Genomic DNA, 23,744 nt, shown 5'->3' with positions numbered 1-23,744 from the left:
CAGCTGAACATACTGTTGAGCCCCAGAAGGGTAGACTTGTAGTTTGCAAAGGCAATTATTCATGTTTTATTACAGATTATCCTACAAGTTATTGCCCTAATGGATGGAATAATCCTAAAAGAAATAGGACATTTATTAACGTCGTGATATTACATGATATCACTGACATTGAGATTTAGTAATAGTCTGCCTTTGTAAATCTCTAGCATTTGCTCTTATCAATTTCCATCTTACCAACCTATAGTTAGACAAGGAGGTATTGTCCCTCTGGTGAATGTGTGCAGTCCACATCAGGAAAATAGAAATGCAAACAAGTCAAGTTTATAAGTGCGATTTGAAGTATATTAAAAAGTGTTGTAACAATAGCTTGCCATTCACTCAAGTTTTCAAACCATAGATAGTTATAGATCTCAACTACAAGCTTTGTCATTCCTGTATCATAACAAATGATCAAATTGTTCCTGTGTAAACTGTTGAGCTCATGTTTGAGTCAGAAAGGATGATGTTCAAGACCAACTCATGGCATTATTAACCACAGACAGCAATGCTCACATGATTTGATGAAGGCTATTAAGCAGCCTCACAGCAAAGGCAAACGGAAGAAAACATTTATCCTTCATAAGGGGTAGAAAAAAAATTATGGAAAAGAAACATTGCTTGTCACAAAGAAAATCAGGCAGGGCAATTCTACTAGAATCACAGGACTTTAGAAAACCAGAAAATATTTAGTCGACTGCAAAAATCAATTCCTCTTAAAATACAAACACATCAATTTTCATAATTTCTTCCAACACTGTGCATACTCCATTGCACAAATCCATTTCTTTTCCATCTTTCATTCTCATGTAACAACCCTGAGCAAGTTAACGTTGTTAAATTTAACCAACCCCTTGAGAGTCTTGACGGTCTCCCAGGTTCCCTGGCACCTTAAGGAATGATCCCAGACTTCAACAACTCCCCTCAATCCAGACTCACCTCTCATGACCCCGACCCCGACCCCCCCCCCCCCGGTGCTCCCCACGTTTCACCGAAATCCACCCCCCCCCCCCGATTCCCCACTTCTACATCCCTCCTCCTTCCACAGTTAACCTGCCTCCCACCCACACCTGGGCCGCTTACTTGACGAACGGAGTTGCAGGAGACAAACTCCAGCTTTGGAGCCGGAAGACCGACCCGTGACCCCAATACGGGGGCGACGTTTCCCCTTCAGGCGGCCTGAGAGGGAACGACTCCCGCTCGGCATGGCCGCCATGCGCTTGAGGCGGTGTTTGAGAGGAAAACACACACCACGTGCAGGGGCGGGGCGAGAGGGCGTCGCCCCGTGGGCTGGGTCCAGGACCAAAGAAGGGCGGGACCGGATGGGGGGGTGCGGGGGGGCGGTCATGCGTGGAAGCAGCCCAGGCACAAAGTAGCAGGCGATGCCAAAGATAGGGGCGTGACCGTGAGGGGTGTGGGTACTGGAGTGGGTGGAGCCCGAAGTCCGTGAGTGGGCGGGGCAGAAACGGGCGCGGTCATATGTGGGCGGGGTCATAACGACCGTTATTGTGAGTGGGTGGGGCTGAGTGTGCTGTAGTCGGGAGAAGGTGTTATCATACCTCTGCATTGTGGAGATTTATCAATGGATATTGTGGATAGAGCGGAACTATAAGGATGGAGATGGGATGAGTAGTGCAGTAGCATGCAAGTGTGCAGAGTCAATGAGGAACCAACAGACTGCTACCGGATTCATGGACAAAATAAAATAACTGGATACTGGAGATCTTGAAAAAAACAAAAACAGAAATTGCTGGAAGAGCTCAGCAGGTCCAGCAGCATCTGTGGAGAGAAAACAGTTAGCATTTCAGTCAAGAAACCCTTCTCCAGAACCAGATTCATGATTCTTCTTCCCACGTTGCTAGCAGCAATGTCCTGCAGATTTGTTCGCTAAATATCCCAGAATGGACGATTTATGTGCATGCGATAAATCACCAAATACGATTTTATTCTACAGGAGCAATTGACCATGATAAACCTGAGACTAATTTCGAGTTGAAAGATGTGTTTGGTTTATTGGATAATCATTTATCAATTCGGTTGTGCATTGTATAGAGTAAGCTTAACATATACTAAACTGCAGGCAGTCATTATTGACAACTTTATTCACACCTGTCCAGTAGATGTGTATTCCTGTTCTTTGAATATATGGCTTTCCTTCATATAAGTTTAAAGGCTTGGACTTGTTGAAATGCACTTTTGCCTTAACTGGAGTGTTGTGTGTAATTCTGGGCATCCTGAAAGAAATTAAGTCAAGATGCAGATAAGATTCAGAAAAATTTCCAGCAAGGCTGAACTTTAGTTATCTGCATACATTGAAGAAGCTCAAGCTGGCCTTCCTGGAGAAGGGATTATTTTGTTCTTTCATGGAATGTGGGTATAGTTGTTAACACATCCATTCTTATTGCCCTTGAACTGAGTGGCTAGGCCATTGCAGAAGTCTGTTAAAAGTAAATCATGCAAATTTGTAAATCAGGACGATTTGACATAAAGTAGATAAAGAGAACCTTACCATTGACAGGAAGGTTGAGAACCAAAATACCACAATTTAAGGTGATTGTGAAAAGGAGAAACAGCTTTTTTACTCAGTGGATTATTCAAATCTGGAAATTTGCTGTGTGTGAGTGCAATGAAGCCAGTTTCGATCATTGCTTTCAAAAGGGAATTAGAGAATTATCTGAAGAGAAAAATTTGATAGCGAGGGAGTGAGACTCACTAAGTAGATCTTGTAGAAAGCCAATATGAAGATGACAAGCATCCTTCTGAGAGGTAATCTGTGTATGTTGGTCACACTTTGTCAATCAAAACATTCATATAATCATTGTCTCAGAGATTAGTATTCTCTGTACATGAAACCACAGGGGTCTGGGTTGGTCTTTGTTCACATATTCCTCTGAGAATATTTATTACATGCTAATGTGTTCATCCTGAATGTTCACTTTCTAAATCCATGCTTCCCTGTTCCATTCCTTCTCATTAAAATTCCTTTCTTGCATTTTCCTATTTGCTTTTGCATCTGGGACAGAACTCACTCTTAATTAAAGAAAGGAGTTTTTTCCTTTCAAAACCTCAGGATATTCCAAAACACTGCATTGATAAAAAGAAAATCTTACGACATGTAGTCACTATTGTAATTTAAGGAACATGGCAGCCAATTTGTCCACAGTAAGCTCTCATAAACAGCAATGTGATATTGACCAGATAAATCAAGACAGCACTTTTGAAGTGCAGTTCTCTCAGTTCTGGGACTATCAGTTTAGATTCTGTGCTCAAAGTGTAAAACCTGAATCCATTAGCTCACGACTCAAGCAAAACAGCACTGAGCCATCCCATGACCCTCAATTCTGATCCCAGTTAACATGAATGGGTGTCCTAACATTGCGCAATCTTTAAAAATCTCTGTAAAATACATTTTTAAGGCAGAAGTCCCCAGCAATCCTCATGCTGGGAATTAAAATCTGCACTGTACTCCACTGAGATTGCATAACAAACCATCAATGGTTATTTTTGTTTTAACAAATTAATTAGAATTTTTAACATGACTGTTTAGTTCCCAAAGTTTTTACAGAAGTGTTAACCTAACAAGAAAAACTAGCAAGAGCAGTTTGGTGTAAGGAACATTTTTAGCTTTCAAGATATTGTCAAGGTCATTGCTTTCTAAATTGAATTCTTAAACTAATGATAATAATTCCAAGTTACTCCTTGAGGTTGGAGGCATGAAAGGCAGTATTTAAAAATGCATACTAATTTACTTGTGCTACAGTTAATGAAGAGTGATAACTGAATATCCTTACTTGCTTCCAGATGAGCTGATGCAAATATTTATTATTCCAAGCCAGATGTTGCCAGTAGTTGGATGCAACCCTGGTGTTGTGAAGTAGCCGGGTACTTTAATATGGACGGCCTGATTCACAACACCAGCTGCAGCACCTTACCATAAGACCAGTGACTGCACTCCACTCTGGACAATGCCAAGAAAGCAGTTTTTTGAGGTCACCTTCACAAATAGAAGAGGAAGAGGAAACATAAAAGAAGGTAATAACATTGAGAGTAATCACAAAAACCTGTTAATATAATATGCTGAAATTTTGCATTCTGTCATAGGACTTTAACATCTTCTCTTCCTTGTGGTCTCTGAAACTGTTTTACCTTAACAATTCTACCTATGCCATCTGTCTAGTACATCAACTTTACTGAGATCTACCCCTAAAATTAGACTAACTCTCAATTGATGCTCATCTCTCTCATGAGCTAACTCATGAGAGCTAGCTAACTAACTCTAACTCTCATCCCTCTCGCTTCCATTGAAACAAGTCCTTCTCATTCCCTAATCCTCCTGTTAAATCCTTTCCTCTAGTCCCTAACTCTGTCACTAAATCATCCTTCTCATGCAATCTGCCATTGAAGCCCATAACTCTGGTATCTTAGCTTTTATGCAAAAGTGCTTCCTGAGTACATTGTCATTCACAGAATAGATAAATTTATTCATATCAGCACAATTGCCCTCGTGTCATCTATTTCATGTGAGGTATAAGGCATAGTAAATGTATATAAGAAGACTGGTTTCAAAAATGCTTTTTGATATCACCCTAACACAGTCTGGCTGTAATTTTCAGATTATGTCTCTTTACTTCTCCAACATCCATCCAGAGAAATTAGGTTTCCTATATTTACCAAATAAATTATTTTATTCATCTGAAACACAAATTAGATTGCCTCATTATTTTCTGTTGCCAATTAAACACAAACCTAATTTACATTACCTATCTTTTCAATTGATTTTGTTTAGACTTGGTATCATTCCAGTTAGTTTCTATGCTCCACAGCTTCCTTGAAGTAGCCATAACCAAAAATCTGGTACTCTAAATTATTGTGGAAGCAGAATTTTACATAGCATAAAAAAACGGAGCAGGAGTCAGCTATTTGGCCCTTTGAGCCTTCTCTGCCGTTCAATATTATCATGGCTGATCACTTAGTACCTTGTTCCTGGGTTCTCCCTATACCCTTTGATCCCTACCGCCCTAAGAACTATATCTAACTCCTTCTTGAAGACATTTAAAGTTTTGGCCTCAATTTCTTTCTGTGGCAAGACAATTTCATAGGTACATTACTCTCTGAATGAAGAAATCTTTCTTCATCTTATCCTAAATGGCCTTTCCCATCTCCTTAAACTGTAGCTGCTAGTTCTGGATTCCTAAGGCATCAGGAATATCCTTCCTGCATATACCCTGTCTAGTCCTGTTAGAGTTTTATAGGTTTCTATGAGATCGAACCTCATTCTTCTAAACTCTAGTGAATATAGTCCCCACCAATCCAGTACTTCTTCAGACAGTCTTGCCATCTCCACTATCAGTCTGATAAACATTCATTGCACTCCTTCCATTGCCCGAACATCCTTCCTCAGATAAGACAGCCAAAACTGCTCCAGACTTCCTCAGACTGGGGGACTCTAAAACTAAAGAGTAAAGACTTGAGGTGAGAGGGAGAAGATTTTAAAAATATCTGAGGGGGATCTTCTTCACACAGAGGGTGGTGCGTGTGGAACGAGCTGCTAGAGGAAGTATTTCAGGTTGGTACAATTACATTTAAAAGACATTTGGACAGGTACATGGATAGAAAGGTTTAGTTTGGGAAAGCTGGTCAGCCTGAATGAGTTGGCTGAACAGTCTTTTTCGGTGTTGCATAACTCTGATTTTGTGGTCTCACCAAGGCCCTAGACAGTTGCAGCAAGACATCCCTGCTCCTGTAGTCAAATCCTGTCACTCTGAAGGCCAATGCACCATTTGTTTTCTTCACCAACATTTTATACTCCTCTCCCTTTAACATAAATGCCATCAAAACATTTGCCTTTTTTTGTACCTGTCCACTACATATAGTTATTTCTGTAAATGGCCAATAAAATCACCCTATGTACGTCTTTAATCAACAATCCCACTTTGTAATCTCAGTTGATGTTTTGCCAAAATCTATGGTAACATATTTCTGCTCTTGGAAAGAAGTACAAAATGAATATTTTTCTTTTTTCCCCAGGCACTGCTCTACCAGCAGTGCCTGGCAAACAGCCAGCCAGTAGAGGATTTTCCTTCAGTTCTGAGCTGGTGATATTGGGACCAGCAAGGTACTTTCTGTTCCAGGTTTATGTGTCCTCTCTCGGTTATGGTCAGTGACTTGGTATTTATAAAGTATCTTTAATGCAATCCAACATCCCAAGGACTTTCATGAAGTGTTAGCAAACATCTAGCTAGACAGGTGAACAATTGCTTTGTGAAATGTGGTCGACATTAAAGAGCAAGAGAAAGAACTGTGGGAAATAGAAACATGAGTAGGCCATTCTTCCCCTCAGGAGTGGTCCACTTATAAGATCATGACTAATCTGATTGTGGCCTTAACTGCACTTTCCTTTCAGTTTTCCCTTAACCCTTGACTTTCTTGATCAAAAAATTATCTAACCTAATATTGCCACTGCTCTCCAATAATTGGAGAGTTGGAAAAATCCAATAATTCATGGTGCTCTTGAAAGAGGAAATTCATCTTAGTGATTCCTCTTAGATGAATCTTGTGCCTCTTAACTCTACATACCCCAAAAGGAGAAACATTCTCTCACTATCTATCCTGTCCAGTTTGCAGAATCTCATATTTTTCAATAAGATCACCTCTCATTCTTCTAAACTCCACTAAGCAGAGGCCCAGCATGGTCAGCCTTTGTAAGACAAACTTGCCATTCCCCATGACTGAGATAGAGAGGGTTTGAGGGTCAAACATTTGGGCAGCTGAAGGTGTCTAAAACATTGGAGCTTCAGAATACCACAGGACCATTCATGTGGGTGTGGTATCTCTGGAACATGCCTTTGCTTACCATTCATGTGGGTGTGGTATCTCTGGAACATGCTTGTCCCATGCACTCTTGTGCACCTCACCCTCCACAATCCTTCTAGAATGTGTGCTTGACTATTAAAGACCCTTCAATGGTCATTTCGGACAAATTTAAAATAAACATTCTGCATGTTCTGGAAATTTGAATTAGAAACAGAGAATGTTGAAACTACTCAGCAGGTCATGCAGCATCTGCAAAGAGAAAAACAGGGTTAATGCTTCCATTTCTGATGAACAGTTTAGAACTGGGAAAGGTTAGAGATATGACAGGTTAAGTAGAGGCAAGGGAAGCAGAACAGGAAGAACAAAATGGAAAAGATTTGTGATAGGGAAGGTGAGAGAAACTAAACAAATGATGAGTGCAACACCAAAAGGGATGTTAATGCTGGAAAGAGGGATGCAGATGGTTCTGCCTTTCACATTTACTTCTCCTCTAGAAGAATCTTCTGTCCCTTTATTTGACTCATTTCCACAATGTTTTGCTGTGCAGCATTATTCTGTTGATCATTTAACCTCTCCAACTTCCTAGAAATGCTCTCTTTATTCTTTCCATTCCTCCAGTTCCCTTCCTCCGAACTTGCTAAAAGCCTGCCATATTCTTAACCTATCTCAGTTCAGCTGAAAACTTCATTGACTTGAAATATTAACTGTTTCTTTGCCTACAGGTGCTGCATGAACTATTGAGTATTTGCAGCATTTTCTGTTTATATTTCAGTATCTGGAGTCCTCTTTAATCTTGAGGGTGAAAAGCCAAGAAAATTGCAGTAGCAGGTTGAGGAGAGTAGCATGTGAGTAGGAAACTGTTCGGTACAGTAAGATAAATGGTGGATAGATGCAAGGTGTAGCCCAGGAGAGGTAATGAGGAAAGGAAGCAAAAATAATTATACCTTCGCTCAGCTGACCTCAGTAATATCTTCCATCTATAGACCCAAGTTGAGAGAATGTACACACAACAGACTGATCAGCTATATAGAATTGGTGCCGTGTGGGATGGTGTGCATGGTCTGAAGTTGGTGGGTGGGACAATGTAGGGGAAGCTAGAGTGGTGGTAAAGTGGGTAAGTTGCTTAGAACAGGTGGGGCTAGATGGTTAGATGCAACTGGTGAGTGGATACTGAATGGAGTAGAATGATGTCTATGTTAGAGGTTTTGATTGGCAGGCTACTGGATGACAGAGGTAGTGGTAGCTGGGATAGAGTGGTTCATCCGAGGAAAGGCATATGGCTTCAGTAAAGGTTTTGATGTATTGGGTTTCATTGTATGCTCACAAAAATGTTAAACAGTACAGAAAATAATGAAGTTAATGTTTTCTTTAATGGTCAAGTGGAAGTATTTTGCACCTTGTTTCAGAGAACCAATGAATAAATGCTACATCTTGTCATAAATGCAGTCACACTACAGACAGGACTAAGCACATGTCATGAACTTTCCCTGTAGTGACCATCAGTTGTGACTCTCCTCTTCTGATGATAATTAACATTATGACTCAAAGTTGCTGAATCAACTGATCTGAACATAGACTGATTGTCTGTTTTACCCAATGGACAAACACCATTTGAGGTCTGTTTCTATTTTTGCTGCAGGCCCGAACATCTGTCTGACTCAGAACTGATAACATCGAGGCTTTGTCTGATATTCACAGCTCTCTGATCACTGCCTTTGGGAGAGAGCAGGCAAACAAATATCAAAATAAAGGCTTAACTGAGGAATATAATATGATATTCTTGATGTCATTCAGAAAAAATGATTCAACAAGCCATCAAATTATTGACAGTATCTTTAGTTCATTATGAATGCTTTATTATTATTTATCAAGACTTTTTTAAAAAAAAAGTCACTGGTCTGAATCACCCTGTATTTATTAATCTCCTTCCATTGAGCTTAAAGGTGGCTAGTGCAATTAGTATGCAACAGTCTGCAAGTCCTCACTTGCTTGAGTAAATGCATATCAACTGGCAGACTGTTCTAGAATAATTGTTAGAAGGCTGCGACATTGTACTGTACCCGGCTGAGTGAGACAGTATGACCAAATTAATACCTCCCATTTTCTTCATTGCTACTGTGAATTTCAGCAGTGACGCACATGGTTAAGCAAAATTCTCCCTTGTGAATGTTCCATTCTACTTATATCTTTAAAAATTATCATGGAAATAGCTGCAAAGTTGCCACAGCTTCTAGTGAAAGAATGCCAAAGGGACACTGTGCTGCTTGATTCCACTGATGCTGTGAACATTTCTGGAGCAGATCCCATAGTGTGCAGCTAAATTAATAGAATACAGAACTAAAAATAACGCAGTGAAATTCACATGAAGTGCCTTCACTGCTGATTCGCTGCAGAAGTTATGGGATGATGGTTTCCAGTGACCCTTTTAAGTAGTGTTTCAACAATAACAACTTGCATTTATATAGCATATTTAATGTTATAAAACATCCTCAAGACACTGCACAGGTGCATTATCAAATAAAATTTGACACATAAAAAGCCATTAGGACAGATGACAAAATGTTTGGACAAAATGGTAGATCCTAAGAGATGCTTAAAGGAGAAGAGAGGTAGAGGAACTTTGGGAAGGAATTTTTGGACTTTAGGTTTTTTGTAGCTGAAGGCTGTCATTAATGGTGGAGCAATGAAAATACACAGTGGCAATTCACAACATGCCAGAAATGGAGGTGTGCAGAAATTTGAGGATTGTAAAGCTGGAGGAGTTTTATAAAAATACAGAGGTGGTAAGGACATGGAAGATTTGAAATTGATGATAATGAGAATAAAAGTAAAGACATTGCTGTGAAGAAATTGCTGTGTCACTTTAGTGAATGGGAAGAGCAGAAGTGATGAAATGTTGCTGGTGGTTAATCAGGGTTTCAAGAGAGGGAGGTGGTAATGTGCTTCGGGGGAGGGGTACAAAGGTTCTGAGAAGGTTGGGCTATAGCTGAAATCACAGTCAAGACAGTGGTTACTTGTGCCAGCCCAGAGACTGATACATTTGAAATCCATTGAAAGGTGGGACTGGGTTGGACAGTTTTACGATCATGAGACTTGCTAACTTTAGTTGGCATTTTTCTTCACGTGATCTGCCTCTGTCTGTACTGTGCCACCTCTGTTTATCTAATACCATGTCAATTGGAAGGAATCTACCTGCTTAATTGAATAAACTGCAGACAGTCTTTTTTCTACCAATCTCTAATTCAAATAAAAGCATAGACAGGAAATGGGAAAATACCATTTGTTTAACTTCCCCATAGATGCTGTCCTGGGTTGTTTATAACAATCGAAGAATCTCTCATAACAGTTGAGGATATTCAGCTCACTGTATTCCAGATGGCACTTTGGAAGAATTATTCAATTAGTCTCAGAGCCATTGACACACCCACACACCAACCTTCTTCTCCCAGGCAGCACTTGCTTTATCCCTTGCTTTTGCAGCCCTACAAATTTTACTACAACAAATAGGGTATCACTCCTGCCTGAAGCCAGAAAGGCTGTTTTTCCAGGGGGCTACAAGGGCATTCTATGGAAACTTTTTTTTTAACAAGTGCTGGTGAAACTGAGCGTGTCTGGCAGCACCTGTGGAGAGAGAAACAAAGTTAGCGTTTGGAATCTGATTCGATTCTTCAGAGACACGGGTTCAATTCCCGCCTCAGGCGACTGACTGTGTGGAGTTTGTACGTTCTCCCCGTGTCTGCGTGGGTTTCCTCCGGGTGCTCCGGTTTCCTCCCACAGTCCAAAGATGTGCAGGTCAGGTGAATTGGCCATGCTAAATTGTCTGTAGTGTTAGGTAAGGGTAAATGTAGGGTTAAGGGTGGGTTGCGCTTCTGCGGGTCGGTGTAGACTTGTTGGGCCGAAGGGCCTGTTTCCACACTGTAAGTAATCTAATCTATATATTGAAATGATTCTTCACTGTGGAAACAGATTGTTGGCTTCCTGCAGTCTGACTTTGAAGTAACAGTCCAGAGGCTGTTGCAGTGGAGTTTTGATGTACCTTTACTTCCTACTTGGAGGTAAAAACCAAATCCACCCTATAGAAAGTGTTTTGCCAGTTGTGCGCCTTTCTGAATCGTACTATGAACCTGAAGTATTCAGGCAAATGGAAATGTTTGGATGCTGAAGAAGCTGGGCAGCGCGTGATAAGGACAACACCTATTTGACTTTACAGGCATCCAAGGATTTACTGGAGCCTCAGGCTTCTAGGTGTATCAATGAGCCAATTAATAAAGCTTTGTAATGTACTGGATGGTGAGTCAATTTCACTAATACACAGCAAGGAAATCCCATCCTGTAGCAGTGTAGTTTTCTCTGCATTGAACATCTTATTTTTGGGATCATTCTAGATTGGCACAAGTGAATTAACAAACATTTGTCAGTGATTGCTGCCTATAGTCGCACATAGCAAGTGCTAAACTCTTGATTATGTTGTAGGAGAAAGTGAGGACTTCAGATGCTGGAGATCAGAGCTAAAAACGTGTTGCTGGAAAAGCGCAGCAGGTCAGGCAGCAAAGGAGAAGGAGAATCGACATTTCGGGCATTAGGAGAAGGGCTCATGCTCGAAACGTCGATTCTCCTGCTCCTTGGATGCTGCCTGACCTGCTGCGCTTTTCCAGCAACACATTTTCAGGTCTTGGTTATGTTGGCCAACATCTATGTTGAACTTCCTCTGGAGGTTAGGGATGTTCAGACCGGTAATTTTGTATTTTGTTGTTCATTGGGTTTTCTCATGTTATGTGGAATGATTAGTATGATACTTGGTGTTCCTCTTGGTAGACGTCCCTACAGGAACAGGAAGAGTTCATCAATGACCAGTCAGCATTCGACATTTGGTATTATGTGTTTGATTGTCAGGCACTTAGGCAGCTTTCATATGTTCATCTAACTGCTCATTGTTCAGATGAAAGGATGATAGGCTGTTTCAACAATTTCTACTACTGCCTTGACGACTTTATGTCATGCTAGCACATACTGAGGGAAGGAACACAATGCCTATGACTTCACAAGGGGTTTGATAGAGAATGAGATAATCTGTAGATATTTATGTTGGTTGAGATGTAGATATTGGCTCAGGAAACTGGGGATAACTCGCACGTCCTTCTTTGAAATAGTGCCATGGCATCATTTGCATCCAGCTGAGAGACCAGACTGAGGCCTTGCTTTAATGTCTCATTCAAAAGATTGCACTGGAGCATAATTCAAGACTTTTCTGCCCAAGTCCCTGGAGAGGCTTGAACCCACAGTCATCTGACACAAACGCATATGTGCTACCCATTGACATGCAAAGTAGTATCTTGCATTTTTATGTATTTTTAACAGAGAGAATCATCACAAGCACTTCACCAAGGTGTAAAATGTTCTGGACGCTGACCTGATGAAGATTAGTAGAAGTTATCAAGAACTAGTCAGCAGTGAGTTATAAGCTTTAAAATTACAGAAGCAGATAGTTTGGAGAACACATTCCACAGTTTGGAACCTTGGCAGCTGAATATATCAGCAATACTAGTAAATAGAGAGATGATATGTGAGGCTGGAGCCATAAGAGTCGTGGAGATGTGAAATGATGTGATAGTGAATTATACATCTGGGCACGTTAAAAGAGTTGAGGCCACTGAGGGAATTTTAAAAACATTTCAGAAATTCCATTCTAAGACATTAGAAAGTTAATGTAGGTGATGACCACATGTGACCTGGTATGATAGGATTCAGGCATCAGAGTTTTGGATTAGCAAGAGTTAAACAAAGTGAATAGACAACATGAAGTTGGCCAGTAGAGCATAAGGATAATTAAACCCTATAGGTAGCATGCATGAGAGTTTCAGTAGCTTCAGGCTAAGGCTGATTTTATTCTGGAGGTAAGTGTGTGTGATATTAGTACCATAGAGATCAAGGAGATGAACAGAACCCTTTATATTCAACACTATTAATGCTTGTTCTAATTCATTACTAATGAAGCTATACTATTTAGTTATCAATATTATCATCTTGTATCTATTACCATTCATACTAACCCAACAACTATTACTGATAATAATATTTGTATTTTCATTACCAAAGACATAAGCCATATTCACTTTCATTATTACTGACCCCAAGTATATTGCAAATAACATTTGCTATATAACTATAAGCATTTGCACTAATATTTACTAATGCAGGTATATTGCAACTCTTCATGAAGGCAGCTCACAACCATCTTCTCAAGAGCACTAAGGGTTAGACAACAAATGCTGGCCCAGCCAGTGATGCCCATATGCCATGAATGGATAAAACAAAAGTTAGTTATGCAAAGCCAATTGCTAGCAATGGATTTATCACCAATTTTCACATACATTACTGTTAATAGTAGCCTTTTATTATTCATAGTGACCCTATATCAATTAATGTTAATGCTGGTCATATCATTGTATTTATATGCTTTTATGATTGTCCTATACTTAGCACCAATAATGCTAATCCTATATGAAAAGGCCATTGCGCTAGCTTCATATTTGTTAACATTACTGCTGGACCAATCTTCACTACAAATAATACTATTTTTGTATTATTACCAATAATATTAGTCTTATATTCAGTATGAATAAGTCTAAATCCAAATTCAGTATCATTAATGATAGCCCTACAGTTATTAGCATTGACATTAGTTCTATGTTAACTATTATTAATGTTTTCCCTATATCCATTCATATTCACTGTCAATAATTTTATTCTTACATTTTTTAACCACTAATACTAGCTTTATATTAGTCTCTTTGTTGGACAGATATATTCGATATTATTAAAGCCAATCCATTAATGGAATGAATGTTTACAATATAGTAAGAATAGATGGATTCTCACTATAGTACTATCCCAAAATTTACGATAACTAATGCTGACCTCATGTTTATTACAATTGATATGTGCCTTCCATTTATGGATTAATAAAAGCTTGAGAATGATTAAGAATTCTAATATATTAGTAATAATGCTGGACTTAAAATCATTACCAGTGAAGCCAGTCCCACATTTATCAGTAAACAAATCCAACATTATTCAAGAAAAATGCAAGTCCAATTTTCACCATCATTAACACTAGCATCATATTCATTATCAGTGGTGGTTCAATTTTAACTACCATTAATATTAGTATTTTACTTATTGCTGTTAATATTAACTTTACCCTAATTAGTAATAGCCACATTTACTGTGATTTTTATGCTACTTAATTGTACTGGTACAATGCCAACTGAGAAATTCACCTGCATTTTCTTTTATTTTGAATCCCTTTTTATAGCAGTCATTGATCACTCATTGTTTCTTGCTCTCTTGGCTGAATGAAGAAATTAATTGATAGTGAGATAGCAATTCTAAATCAGAATGAAGTGCCGAAGTCCAGACAGTTTGGAATTAAAGTGTACTTTTGGCTCAGTATTCTTCTTGGACATTACATATGTGCATTACCTTGTTCCAGATGTGGAAATTAGGAAGCATTGAAGGATACGACATATATTCAATACAAAAAGAGGAAAGAAAAGAATATGCATTTCTATAGCCTCTTTCTTGACCTCGGTGGATCACAAAATGCTTTATATCCAATGCAGCAATTACCAGTGTGCGGTCCCTGTTGTAATGGAGGGAATGCGGCAACCTATTTATGCACAGTAAGCTCCCATGAGCAGTTAAGATATGCGTTTTTGATGCTGAGGAATAAGCAATGGCCAAAACACCAGCATGAATTCCTCTATGCCAGCGAATGGAAGCAATGAAGATCATTGCAGTACCATTCAGGAATGCTGCTATCTATTAGCATGTTAGAGATGGCAAGTCTGTAACATCGACTTTGTCAGTGACTCGCCTTTAAGTCATTACAAACGAGGAGTAGCTTGTTTCTGAAGTAGACTACCAGCTGCTGTTGATTGTATTTGTTAAAGAAGAAAGAAAAACAGAATAGAAAACCTACAGGTATCTGCAGCTGCCTGTGATTTGACTTCCTCCTGCTACACCCATCTTCATTTGAAACTCAGAAGATGTACAATTACAGACAAGAATCACACCAGCCAAGCTTGATAAATGTCTCCAGTGGTGCAGTCGTTTCACTTGCAATGCGTAATTATTTTTGTTACCTGTTGTCTGCACTTGTCAGACGATGGGAGGAAACCAGTCTTGTTGAATTATGGGAAGGGAGGATGGGGAAAAGGACTTCTAACGAAGGGGAACACACCCAAAGTCATTAACCCATCTTTTCTCTTTACAGATGCTGACTGGCCCGCTATGTAATTCTAGCATTTTCTGCAATAATGCAGAAGAGGGACAGGCAAATGTCTGCAGAGTCTGACGCTGAATTAATGATCCATAGGGAACATTTCTGAATTCGTTCATTTATGACCTACATGTATAATTACAATTACACATCCATTTTTGAGGCCAACGATTTTATCATTTGACTACTACGTACTATTTAAAAGGAGGTGACATTTAATGCATTAATTAAAACATAATGTGGCTATTTTTTGAATACAGAACCCTATAATTCAGAATGATTAGAACTTAAATTTGCTTTAGAGATTGTGAATAATATCAGCAGTATATGAATAAGAATGGATTCACGACGTGGTGATTAGCTGAGGGCAGAAGTGTGTGAAAAAAGTAAAAGAAAAATTATTTTAGAAATAATTCAACAGTGAAAATTGCATTTTAATCCATAATCTTAAAAATAATTACTGAACAGAATTTATTTGCGGTCTTATAAGTTTTATTTTATAGAAGCTCACCTGCGTGTTCTTCTGCATTTTCTTGCCAGCATCTTCTGATATCAGGATAGTGCATGTAGCTTTGTCTGCTGAATCGGGTGAGTTTGCTACACCCTGTACTGTGATCAGAGTGACACATGGAGCATTTTATAATCTGCTGGCCTGCACCACGTACAGTGATGGCAGGGGGGGAATCAGCACACTGAGAGTACAATCAATGCATGTTAACCAGCTGTACATCACCCTCTCTGTTAAGTGGTTTTGATCTGAAGTCAGTTCATGAGCAACCTGATTAGAATCATTCGCCTCCCCCATTTAAAAAAAACCAACATGATACAGCAAAAAGGAAGGACTTGCAAATTGATTTTTGAAATTTTCCAGAAATTTACCCCTCCCTTTCCCAGGAAATGCAGGGTTAGATTTTTAGTCATACCAGTTCCCATCAGTAATAAAAGGTTTGGAGGACTATAATATGTGGGAAATAGCAACGCCATCACAGGGTGTGCGTGTGTGTGTGTGTGTCATTTCAGGATTTAAACCATTAGCAACTATAACCTTTGTTAAAAGGAGAACACTGAGCATGCAGTGTGTGTAGTTCTGATCTCCATTATTACCGACAAGAAATAAAGGTATTGGTGAAAATGCAAAAATAGATTCACTGGAGAGAGACCAGAGTTGAGAGATTAGAACCATTTGGAAAGATTGATTAGGCTAGGACTCTTTTCCTTAAAAAAGGGAAGGTTGAGCTGTGACCTGATGAAGGTGTCCAAGATTATGAAAGGATTTTATTGGATAGTCATGTGGGGGTTGGGACCTGGAACTAGGGGCTGTAAATATAAAATCATCACTAATAAATCTGGTAGGATATTGAGGAGAAATCTCTTTACCCAGAATGGTGAGAATGTGCTATTACAGGGAGTCGTTGAGGCAGACAGCATAGATTGATTTAAGAAAAACCTAGATAATACATAAGTGAAAAAGGAATAGGAGGACATGCTGATGGGGAGAGATGAATAAGCTGGTTGGAGGCTCATATAAAGCAACGACATCAGCATAGTTCTTTGAGACTCATGACCTGTTTCTACAGTGTACAAACTATGCAGGTCTTTTTGTGGTGTTGCCTTGCAAGTTATCATAAGACATAGGAGTGGAAGAAAGGCTATTCGGCCCATCGAGTCCCTCCGCCATTCAATCATGGCTGATGGGCATTTCAGTACTACCTACCCGCACTGTCCACTTATCCCTTAATTCCTTGCAAGATTAAGAATTTATCAATCTCTGCCTTGAAGACATTTAACATGCCCAGTTTCCACTGCGCTCCGTGGCAATGAATACCACAGGCCCACCACTCTCTGGCTGAAGAACTGTCTCCTCATTTCCATTTTAAATTGACACCGTCTAATTCTGGGTCCTAGTATCCCCGCCTAATGGAAACAAATTCCCAGCATTCACCCTTTCTAAGTCATGCATTATCTTGTAAGTTTCTATTAGATCTCCCCTCAACCTTCTAAACTCTAAATAATACAATCCCAGGATCCTCGTCCATTCATCGTATGCTAGACTTACCATTCCAGGGATCATCCATGTGAATCTCCACTGGACACGGTCCAGTGTCAGTATGTCCTTCCTGAGGTGTGGGGCCCAAAACAGGACACAGTATTCTAAATGGCACCTAACCAGAGCTTTTTAAAATCTCAGTAGCACATCACTGCTTTTACATTCCAACCATCTTGAGATAAATGACAACATCATTTTGCTTTCTTAACCATCGACTCAACCTGCAAGTCAACCTTTAGAGAATCCTGGACTAGCACTCCTAGACCCCTTTGTACTTTGGCTTTATGAATTTTCTCACCGTTTAGAAAATAGTCCATGCCTGTATTCTTTTTTCCAAAGTGCATTTATTCACATTGAATTTCATCAGCCATTTCTTGGACCACTCTCCTAAACTGTCAAATCTTTCTGCAACTTCCCCACCTCCTCAGAACTACCTGGCTATCCACCTAACTTTGTATCATCGGTGAACTTTGCCAGAATGCCCCCTGACCCCTCATCCAGATCATTAATATATAAAGTGAACAGCTGAGGCCCCAACACAACCCTGCGGGACACCACTTGTCACTAGCTGCCATTCCGAAAAAGAACCTTTTATCACAACTCTCTGCCTTCTGTCAGACAACCAATCCTCAATCCATGCCAGTAGCTCACCTTGAACACCATGAACCCTCACCTTACTCAGCAGCCTCCCGTGAGGCACCTTATCAAAGGCCTTTTGGACGTCTAGGTAGATAACATCCACTGGGTTTCCCTGGTCTAACCTACTTGTTATCTCTTCAAATAATTTTAACAAGTTTGTCAAGAACGAGTCCCCTTACTAAATCCATGCTGACTTGTTCTAATCCGACTCTGCACTTTCAAGAATTTAGAAATCTCACCCTTAACGATGGATTCTAGAGTTTTACCTCCAACCGAGGTTAGGCTAATCGGCCTATAATTTTCCACCTTTTGTCTTGATCCTTTCTTGAACAAGGGGCTTATAACAGCGATTTTCCAATCATTTGGGACTTTCTCTGACTCCAGTGACTTTGAAAGATTACAACCAACGCCTCCGCTATTTGATCAGCCACCTCCCTCAGAACTCTAGGATGTAGCCCATCAAAGAAAGATACCAAGAGAGTCCATCAAGGTGTAAGTTGTATGTGAAAATGGTGGTGTTAGTTTACATTTTGTTATCCCAGGTGCATTGGTTTACAAAGCATAGCAAAGTGGAACATTTGATGGACAACATTCCTACTGGTCTCTGGATACTTTCAAGAAAGAGATGGATAGAGCTCTTAAAGATAGTGGAATCAAGGGTTATGGAGATAAGGCAGGAATAGGAAACTGATTGTGGATGATAGGCCATGATCATAATGAATAGTGGTACTGGCTTGAAGGGTCGAATGGCCTACACCTGCACCTATTGTGTATTGCTGATTTATGCTGCACCATGGTGTATGAAAATCAATACAGACAGCTTCTTGATGATATTTTACTGAGGAGTCATGACATCCTTTGCATTAGCTGATTTTCCAGCATTCGGGTGTCTGGATAGCCTGAATGAATGGACAAGTGATCTGATGACACAATGGCAGCAAAGGGATCAAGAGGTGTAAAGCTGAGTGTCTAAATGGAAATCTGAAGTGCAAAGAGAATTGTGAATTTTGTTTGTCCTTTGCATGTTAACCTTAAGAGAATCTCTTAAGGTTAACATGCAAAGGACAAACAAAATTTACAAACCAGGAACAGGCCCTTCAGCCCTCCAAGCCTGAGTCGATCCAAATGTACTGTCTAAGCCTGTCGGTCAATTCCTAAGTATTTGTATCCCTCTGCTCCCCACCTACTCATGCATCTGTCCAGATGCATCTTAATCTACTGTGCCTGCCTCTACCACCTCTGCTGGCAGTCCATTCCAAACACTCACCACCCTGTGTGAAGTACTTGCCGCGTGTGTCCCCCTTAAACTTTCCACCTCTCACCTTGAAAGAATGACCTCTCGTTATTGAATCCTTCACCCTGGGAAAAAGCTTGTCTCTATCCACCCTGTCTATACCCTTCATGATTTTGTAAACTTCAATCAAGTCCCCCCTCAATCTCCTTTTTTCTTGTGAAAATAAACCTAACCTACTCAACCTCTCTTCATAGCTACCACCTTCCATACCAGGCAACATCTTCGTAAACCTCTGCACCCTCTCCAAAGCGTCCACATCCTTTTGGTAATGTGGCAACCAGAACTGTACACAATATTCTAAATGCGGCCAAACCAATGTCTTGTACAATTTTAACATGATGCAGATCCACTTAGCAGTTAGAAGGGCAAATGCAATGTTGACATTCATTTCAAGAGGGCTAGAAAACAAAAACCGAGATGCTCTGCTGTGGTTGAATAAGGCTCTAGTCAGACTGCATTTCGTAAATTGTGAACTGTTTTGGGCCCGGTAACTAAGGAAAGTTGTACCTAGTGTTGGAGGAGATCCAGAAAAAATTTACAAGGATAAAGGGCATGTCATATGAGAAGCAGTTGAGGATTCTGAGTTTGTACTCAATGGAGTTTAGAAGGATGAGGGAGAATCTGACTGAAACAGGAGACTGAGAGGCCTGGAGAAAGTGGTTGTGGAGAGGATGTTTCCACTAGTAGGAGAGATTAGGACCCAGGGGCACAGCCTGAGGGTGAAGAGATGACATATTAATTTGAAATTGTTTGGGGGTTAAGAGACAGAAAGTCAGGATAGAGTGGTGCTGGAAAATCACAGCCGGTCAGGCAGTATCCAAGGAGCAGGAAAAATCGACGTTTCGGGCAAAAGCCAGGGCTTTTGCCTGAAACATCGATTTTCCTGCTCCTTGGATGCTGCCTGACCGGCTGTGCTTTTCCAGCACCATTCTAATCTAGACTCTAATTTCCAGCATCTGCAGTCCTCACTTTTGCCTAGAAAGTCAGGATACATTATCCTGATTAGACAAATGTGATAAATATGAAGAAAAGTTTCAAAAGGGGCAAAGACAGATTAAATGAATGGGAAAATGTGGATGAAAGAGATCTAAATTGTCAGATCCTGAGAACAATTTCCAAGCGGAAATAATTGGAGTATGGGGAGGTAGCAACGTAGTGATAATGTCACTAGACTAATAATCTATAAGTTTATGCAAATGTACCAAGATCAAGGATTGAAATTCCACCACAAGACGTTTGAATTTTGAAAAAGACTTTTCTAGGATCTAGAGAAAAAGGAACACCACATGCCCACACTCATCCTTCCTTATCATTGTAGGACACACTGTTTGTCTGTTTGCTACAACCAACTGACTTTCCACCATTGGAAACCTTTGGCATTTTCACCTCACCCAAAGAACATCAATAAAGCTTAAGATTGAAGATTTTGCCATGGGCCACTACTGAATGTCTCCTCCTGGGTCAGGTTCTACATGTCATCTGACAACAATCCATAAGATTTCTGAGCAGAATTAGGCCATTCAGCCCATTTAGTCTGCACCACCATTCGATAATGGCTCATATGTTTCTCAACCCCATTCTATTTGCCTCCTCCCTGTAATCTATGATTCCCCTTACAATCAAGATCCTAGCTATGTCTTAAATACACTGAATGTCTTGGCCTCCACAACCTTCTGCTCAATAATTGTTGAACTTGATATTGAGTCCTGAAAGTTGCAGGGTCCCCAATTGCAAACTGCGATACTGTTCTTCCAGCTTGGGCTGAACCCCACTGGAGTACTGCAGTCGGCCCGAGACAGAAATGTTGGCAAAGGAACACAGTAGTTTGTTGAAGTGGCTGGAAACAGGGGATCATTTTTACTGACAGATCTAAGTGTTCCATAAAGCAGTCATGCTGTCTGCATTTCACCTCCCCATTCTAGAGATAGAGGTAAAAATCATACAACTCCAGGTTATAGTCCAACAGGTTTATTTAGTTACCTGAAGGAGCAACACTCTGAAAGCTAGTACTTCCAAATAAACCTGTTGGACTATAATCTGGTGTTGTGTGATTTTTAACTCTGTCCACCCCAGTCCAACACCAGCACTTCCATATCATTCTAGAGGAGACCACATTGTGAGCAGCAAATACAGTAGACTAAATTGAGTGAAGTGTGGATAACTTGCTGCTTCACCGAGGAGCCTTGCCTACAGTGAGGAGGGAGGATGGAAACAGGCAAGAATCACACCCTGTGGAATTACATGGGAAGGTGGTGTGGGGAGGTTTTGGGATTGGAGGAGGAGTAGACCAGGGTGTCTCAAAGGGAATGGTCTCTGTGGAAGGATGACGAAAGAGGGGAGAGGAAAACATGTCTGGTGGTGGCATCCCACTGGAGGTGGCAGAAATGGTGACTTATGATCCTTTAAATGTGGATGCTGATGGGTTGGAGAGTGAGGACCAGATGGACCCTATTGTGGGAGGGAAGAGAATGGTGAGGGCAGAGTCTGGAAAACTATGCTACCACAATTTTCCTAACCGATAATCATGTCAAATGGTTTCTGGAAGTTAATCTCAACAATAGATGATGCATTTCAGGAGTATATATTGGTAATGTGTTTTAATATATGTACTGTCCAGTGAATATCATTGTAAGATAATTACATTTTCTGATTTGTAGCTCCTGAAGTTGTTTAATACTTTGGTCTCCTGGTCCTTCTTGGAACATAACAGAGACCGTTCAGGTTTGGTTTCAGGAAACTCTCTCAAATAGCAGTTGATCATTTGACAATGCCAAATCTGAGATTGCTAGAACTTTGTTAGACAAAGGAGAAATAAGGCAGGTCAAGCAAATTTAAGATCAGCCATGATCCAATTCAATGATGTGATACTTTCAGGGAATGGAGCCTTTGTCAATGCAGAATGGTGTACTGGGAGATGGAAGGATCCCGATAGCTATTTTGGAACTGCATCAACTGAACTGGTGTTCACTGGCACAAGCTCACACCTTTGAAGATTTTTCACTTAAGGCATTCCTCTGTAATTCAGTAAAGGAAAATCCAACTTTCTAGCCCTGAGGAAAGGTGGTCCACAATGGACTTAGGATACAAGGCACTGGGTGGACTGTCAATGAAGTATCGTGTACATTCTGGACATCACAATTTTGGAAGTGTAAGAGAATTTGAATCTGACAATAAATATGGTCTGTAACCTAACTTTTTAATTCATTTAGTCAAATCTTGACATATTCTCGAAGCGGTGGTCGTACAGAGAATTAAATGTATTTGCCGTATTTCTCTTTTGAATAGGTATGTAATTTTATCAAACTATTTGTTCTAATCACATCACAAATTGTGAAGAAAAGATCTGTAGTCACACACAGAGTCCTAGATGATTCATTGCTTCCAGATGGCCAATCTGTTTGTCATTAAGTATGTAACTGCTCAACATAACCCCACTGTCCTTTTTCTTATATCAGGATGATCTTGGCTTTTTCGTTTTACAATGAGCAACAAAAGAAGTCAATTGGTATGAATTGCACACTTAAATTTGAAAAAGATTAAACAACTTAATTCTATGCTGGCACTCACTTGTAACAGGATTGAGAAGGTGAGGGTATATGTTTAAAGTAATTTGCAAAAGAAGCAAACGTAATGTGAGAAAAATCTTTTCACAGTGAGTAGTTGGGGTTTGGAATGCACTGCCTGAAGGTGTGGTGGAGGCAGCTCCAATCAAGACATTCGAGAAGACATTAGATGAAATTTAAATAGAGTTCTGGGTTAGTGGAAAAGGCAGGAGAATGGCACAAAGTCACGATGCTCATACAGAGAGCTGGTGCAGATATGATGGGCTGAATGTCCTTTCTGCAACACTATATAAGGGAACATCCTGAATAATTACCACTGAACCATTTTGTGATTTCTACCTAGATAAGCATTCAGAAGCTAAATATGATTAAACTAATCCTGATCTTATGTGTATCTGTTTATTCAAGTGGGGTGTGTATAGATAGTTATCAAGGCCTATTTACCAGGATGCAATTAGCAAGTTAGCCAGACATTACCACTTTACCCTTGCTGCGCAAAACACTATCTATAACTTACTACTACATGCAGAAGATTCAGCAACAGTCTTTAAGCCCTTCTGCAATGTTCCATTACTGTTGAACACTCAAGGAAGCAGTGGAAAAGGCAACTGATGGATATTTAATGACCTTCTTCACTAAGGATCTTGAGTTGATTGCATATGCTGGTACAGTCAGTTCTGCTATTACTTGGTAGTTCCATTCTCATACAATCCTGTGTTATAAGAAAATCATGTAATTGCAGTGCCATTTAGACTAATGGGGCCAGAATTGTGTTATAAACAATACATGCTTTAAAATTTCACGCTTTAGAAACAGTGTCCCTAATTTATCAACCATGTTATGACAATAGACAATAGGTGCAGGAGTAGGCTATTCTGCCCTTCGAGCCTGCACCACCATTCAATATGATCACGGCTGATCATCCTTAATCAGTATCCTGTTCCTGCCTTATCTCCATAACCCTTGATTCCACTATCCTTGAGAGCTCTATCCAACTCTTTCTTAAATGAATCCAGAGACTGGGCCTCCACTGCCATCTGGGGCAGAGCATTCCACACAGCCACCACTCTC

At 40.1% G+C, this 23,744-nt stretch overlaps 1 protein-coding gene across 5 annotated transcripts in view; it reads right to left on the bottom strand.

The window, feature by feature from the left end:
* The window catches only part of topaz1 (testis and ovary specific TOPAZ 1), an 84,641-nt gene extending 68,912 nt beyond the window's left edge, over positions 1-15,729 (bottom strand). Inside the window, exons 1-2 of one of the 5 annotated variants that reach the window (XM_072570969.1) lie at positions 3,828-3,858; positions 1,120-2,270 (exon numbers count right to left, since the gene is read on the bottom strand). In XM_072570969.1, coding sequence (XP_072427070.1) covers positions 1,120-1,603 — 484 coding nt within the window. In that variant the 5' untranslated portion in view covers positions 1,604-2,270; positions 3,828-3,858. Of the gene's footprint in view, positions 1-1,119; positions 2,271-3,827; positions 3,881-15,641 lie in introns of those variants that run through there. The other 4 variants (XM_072570971.1, XM_072570970.1, XM_072570973.1 and 1 more) reach the window with 4 other exon arrangements.
* Between the last annotated feature and the right edge of the window lie 8,015 nt (positions 15,730-23,744).

The sequence above is a fragment of the Chiloscyllium punctatum genome, chromosome 5, assembly GCF_047496795.1.
Source record: "Chiloscyllium punctatum isolate Juve2018m chromosome 5, sChiPun1.3, whole genome shotgun sequence".
NCBI lineage: Eukaryota > Metazoa > Chordata > Chondrichthyes > Orectolobiformes > Hemiscylliidae > Chiloscyllium > Chiloscyllium punctatum.
This window is presented reverse-complemented; position numbering and strand designations above follow the sequence as displayed.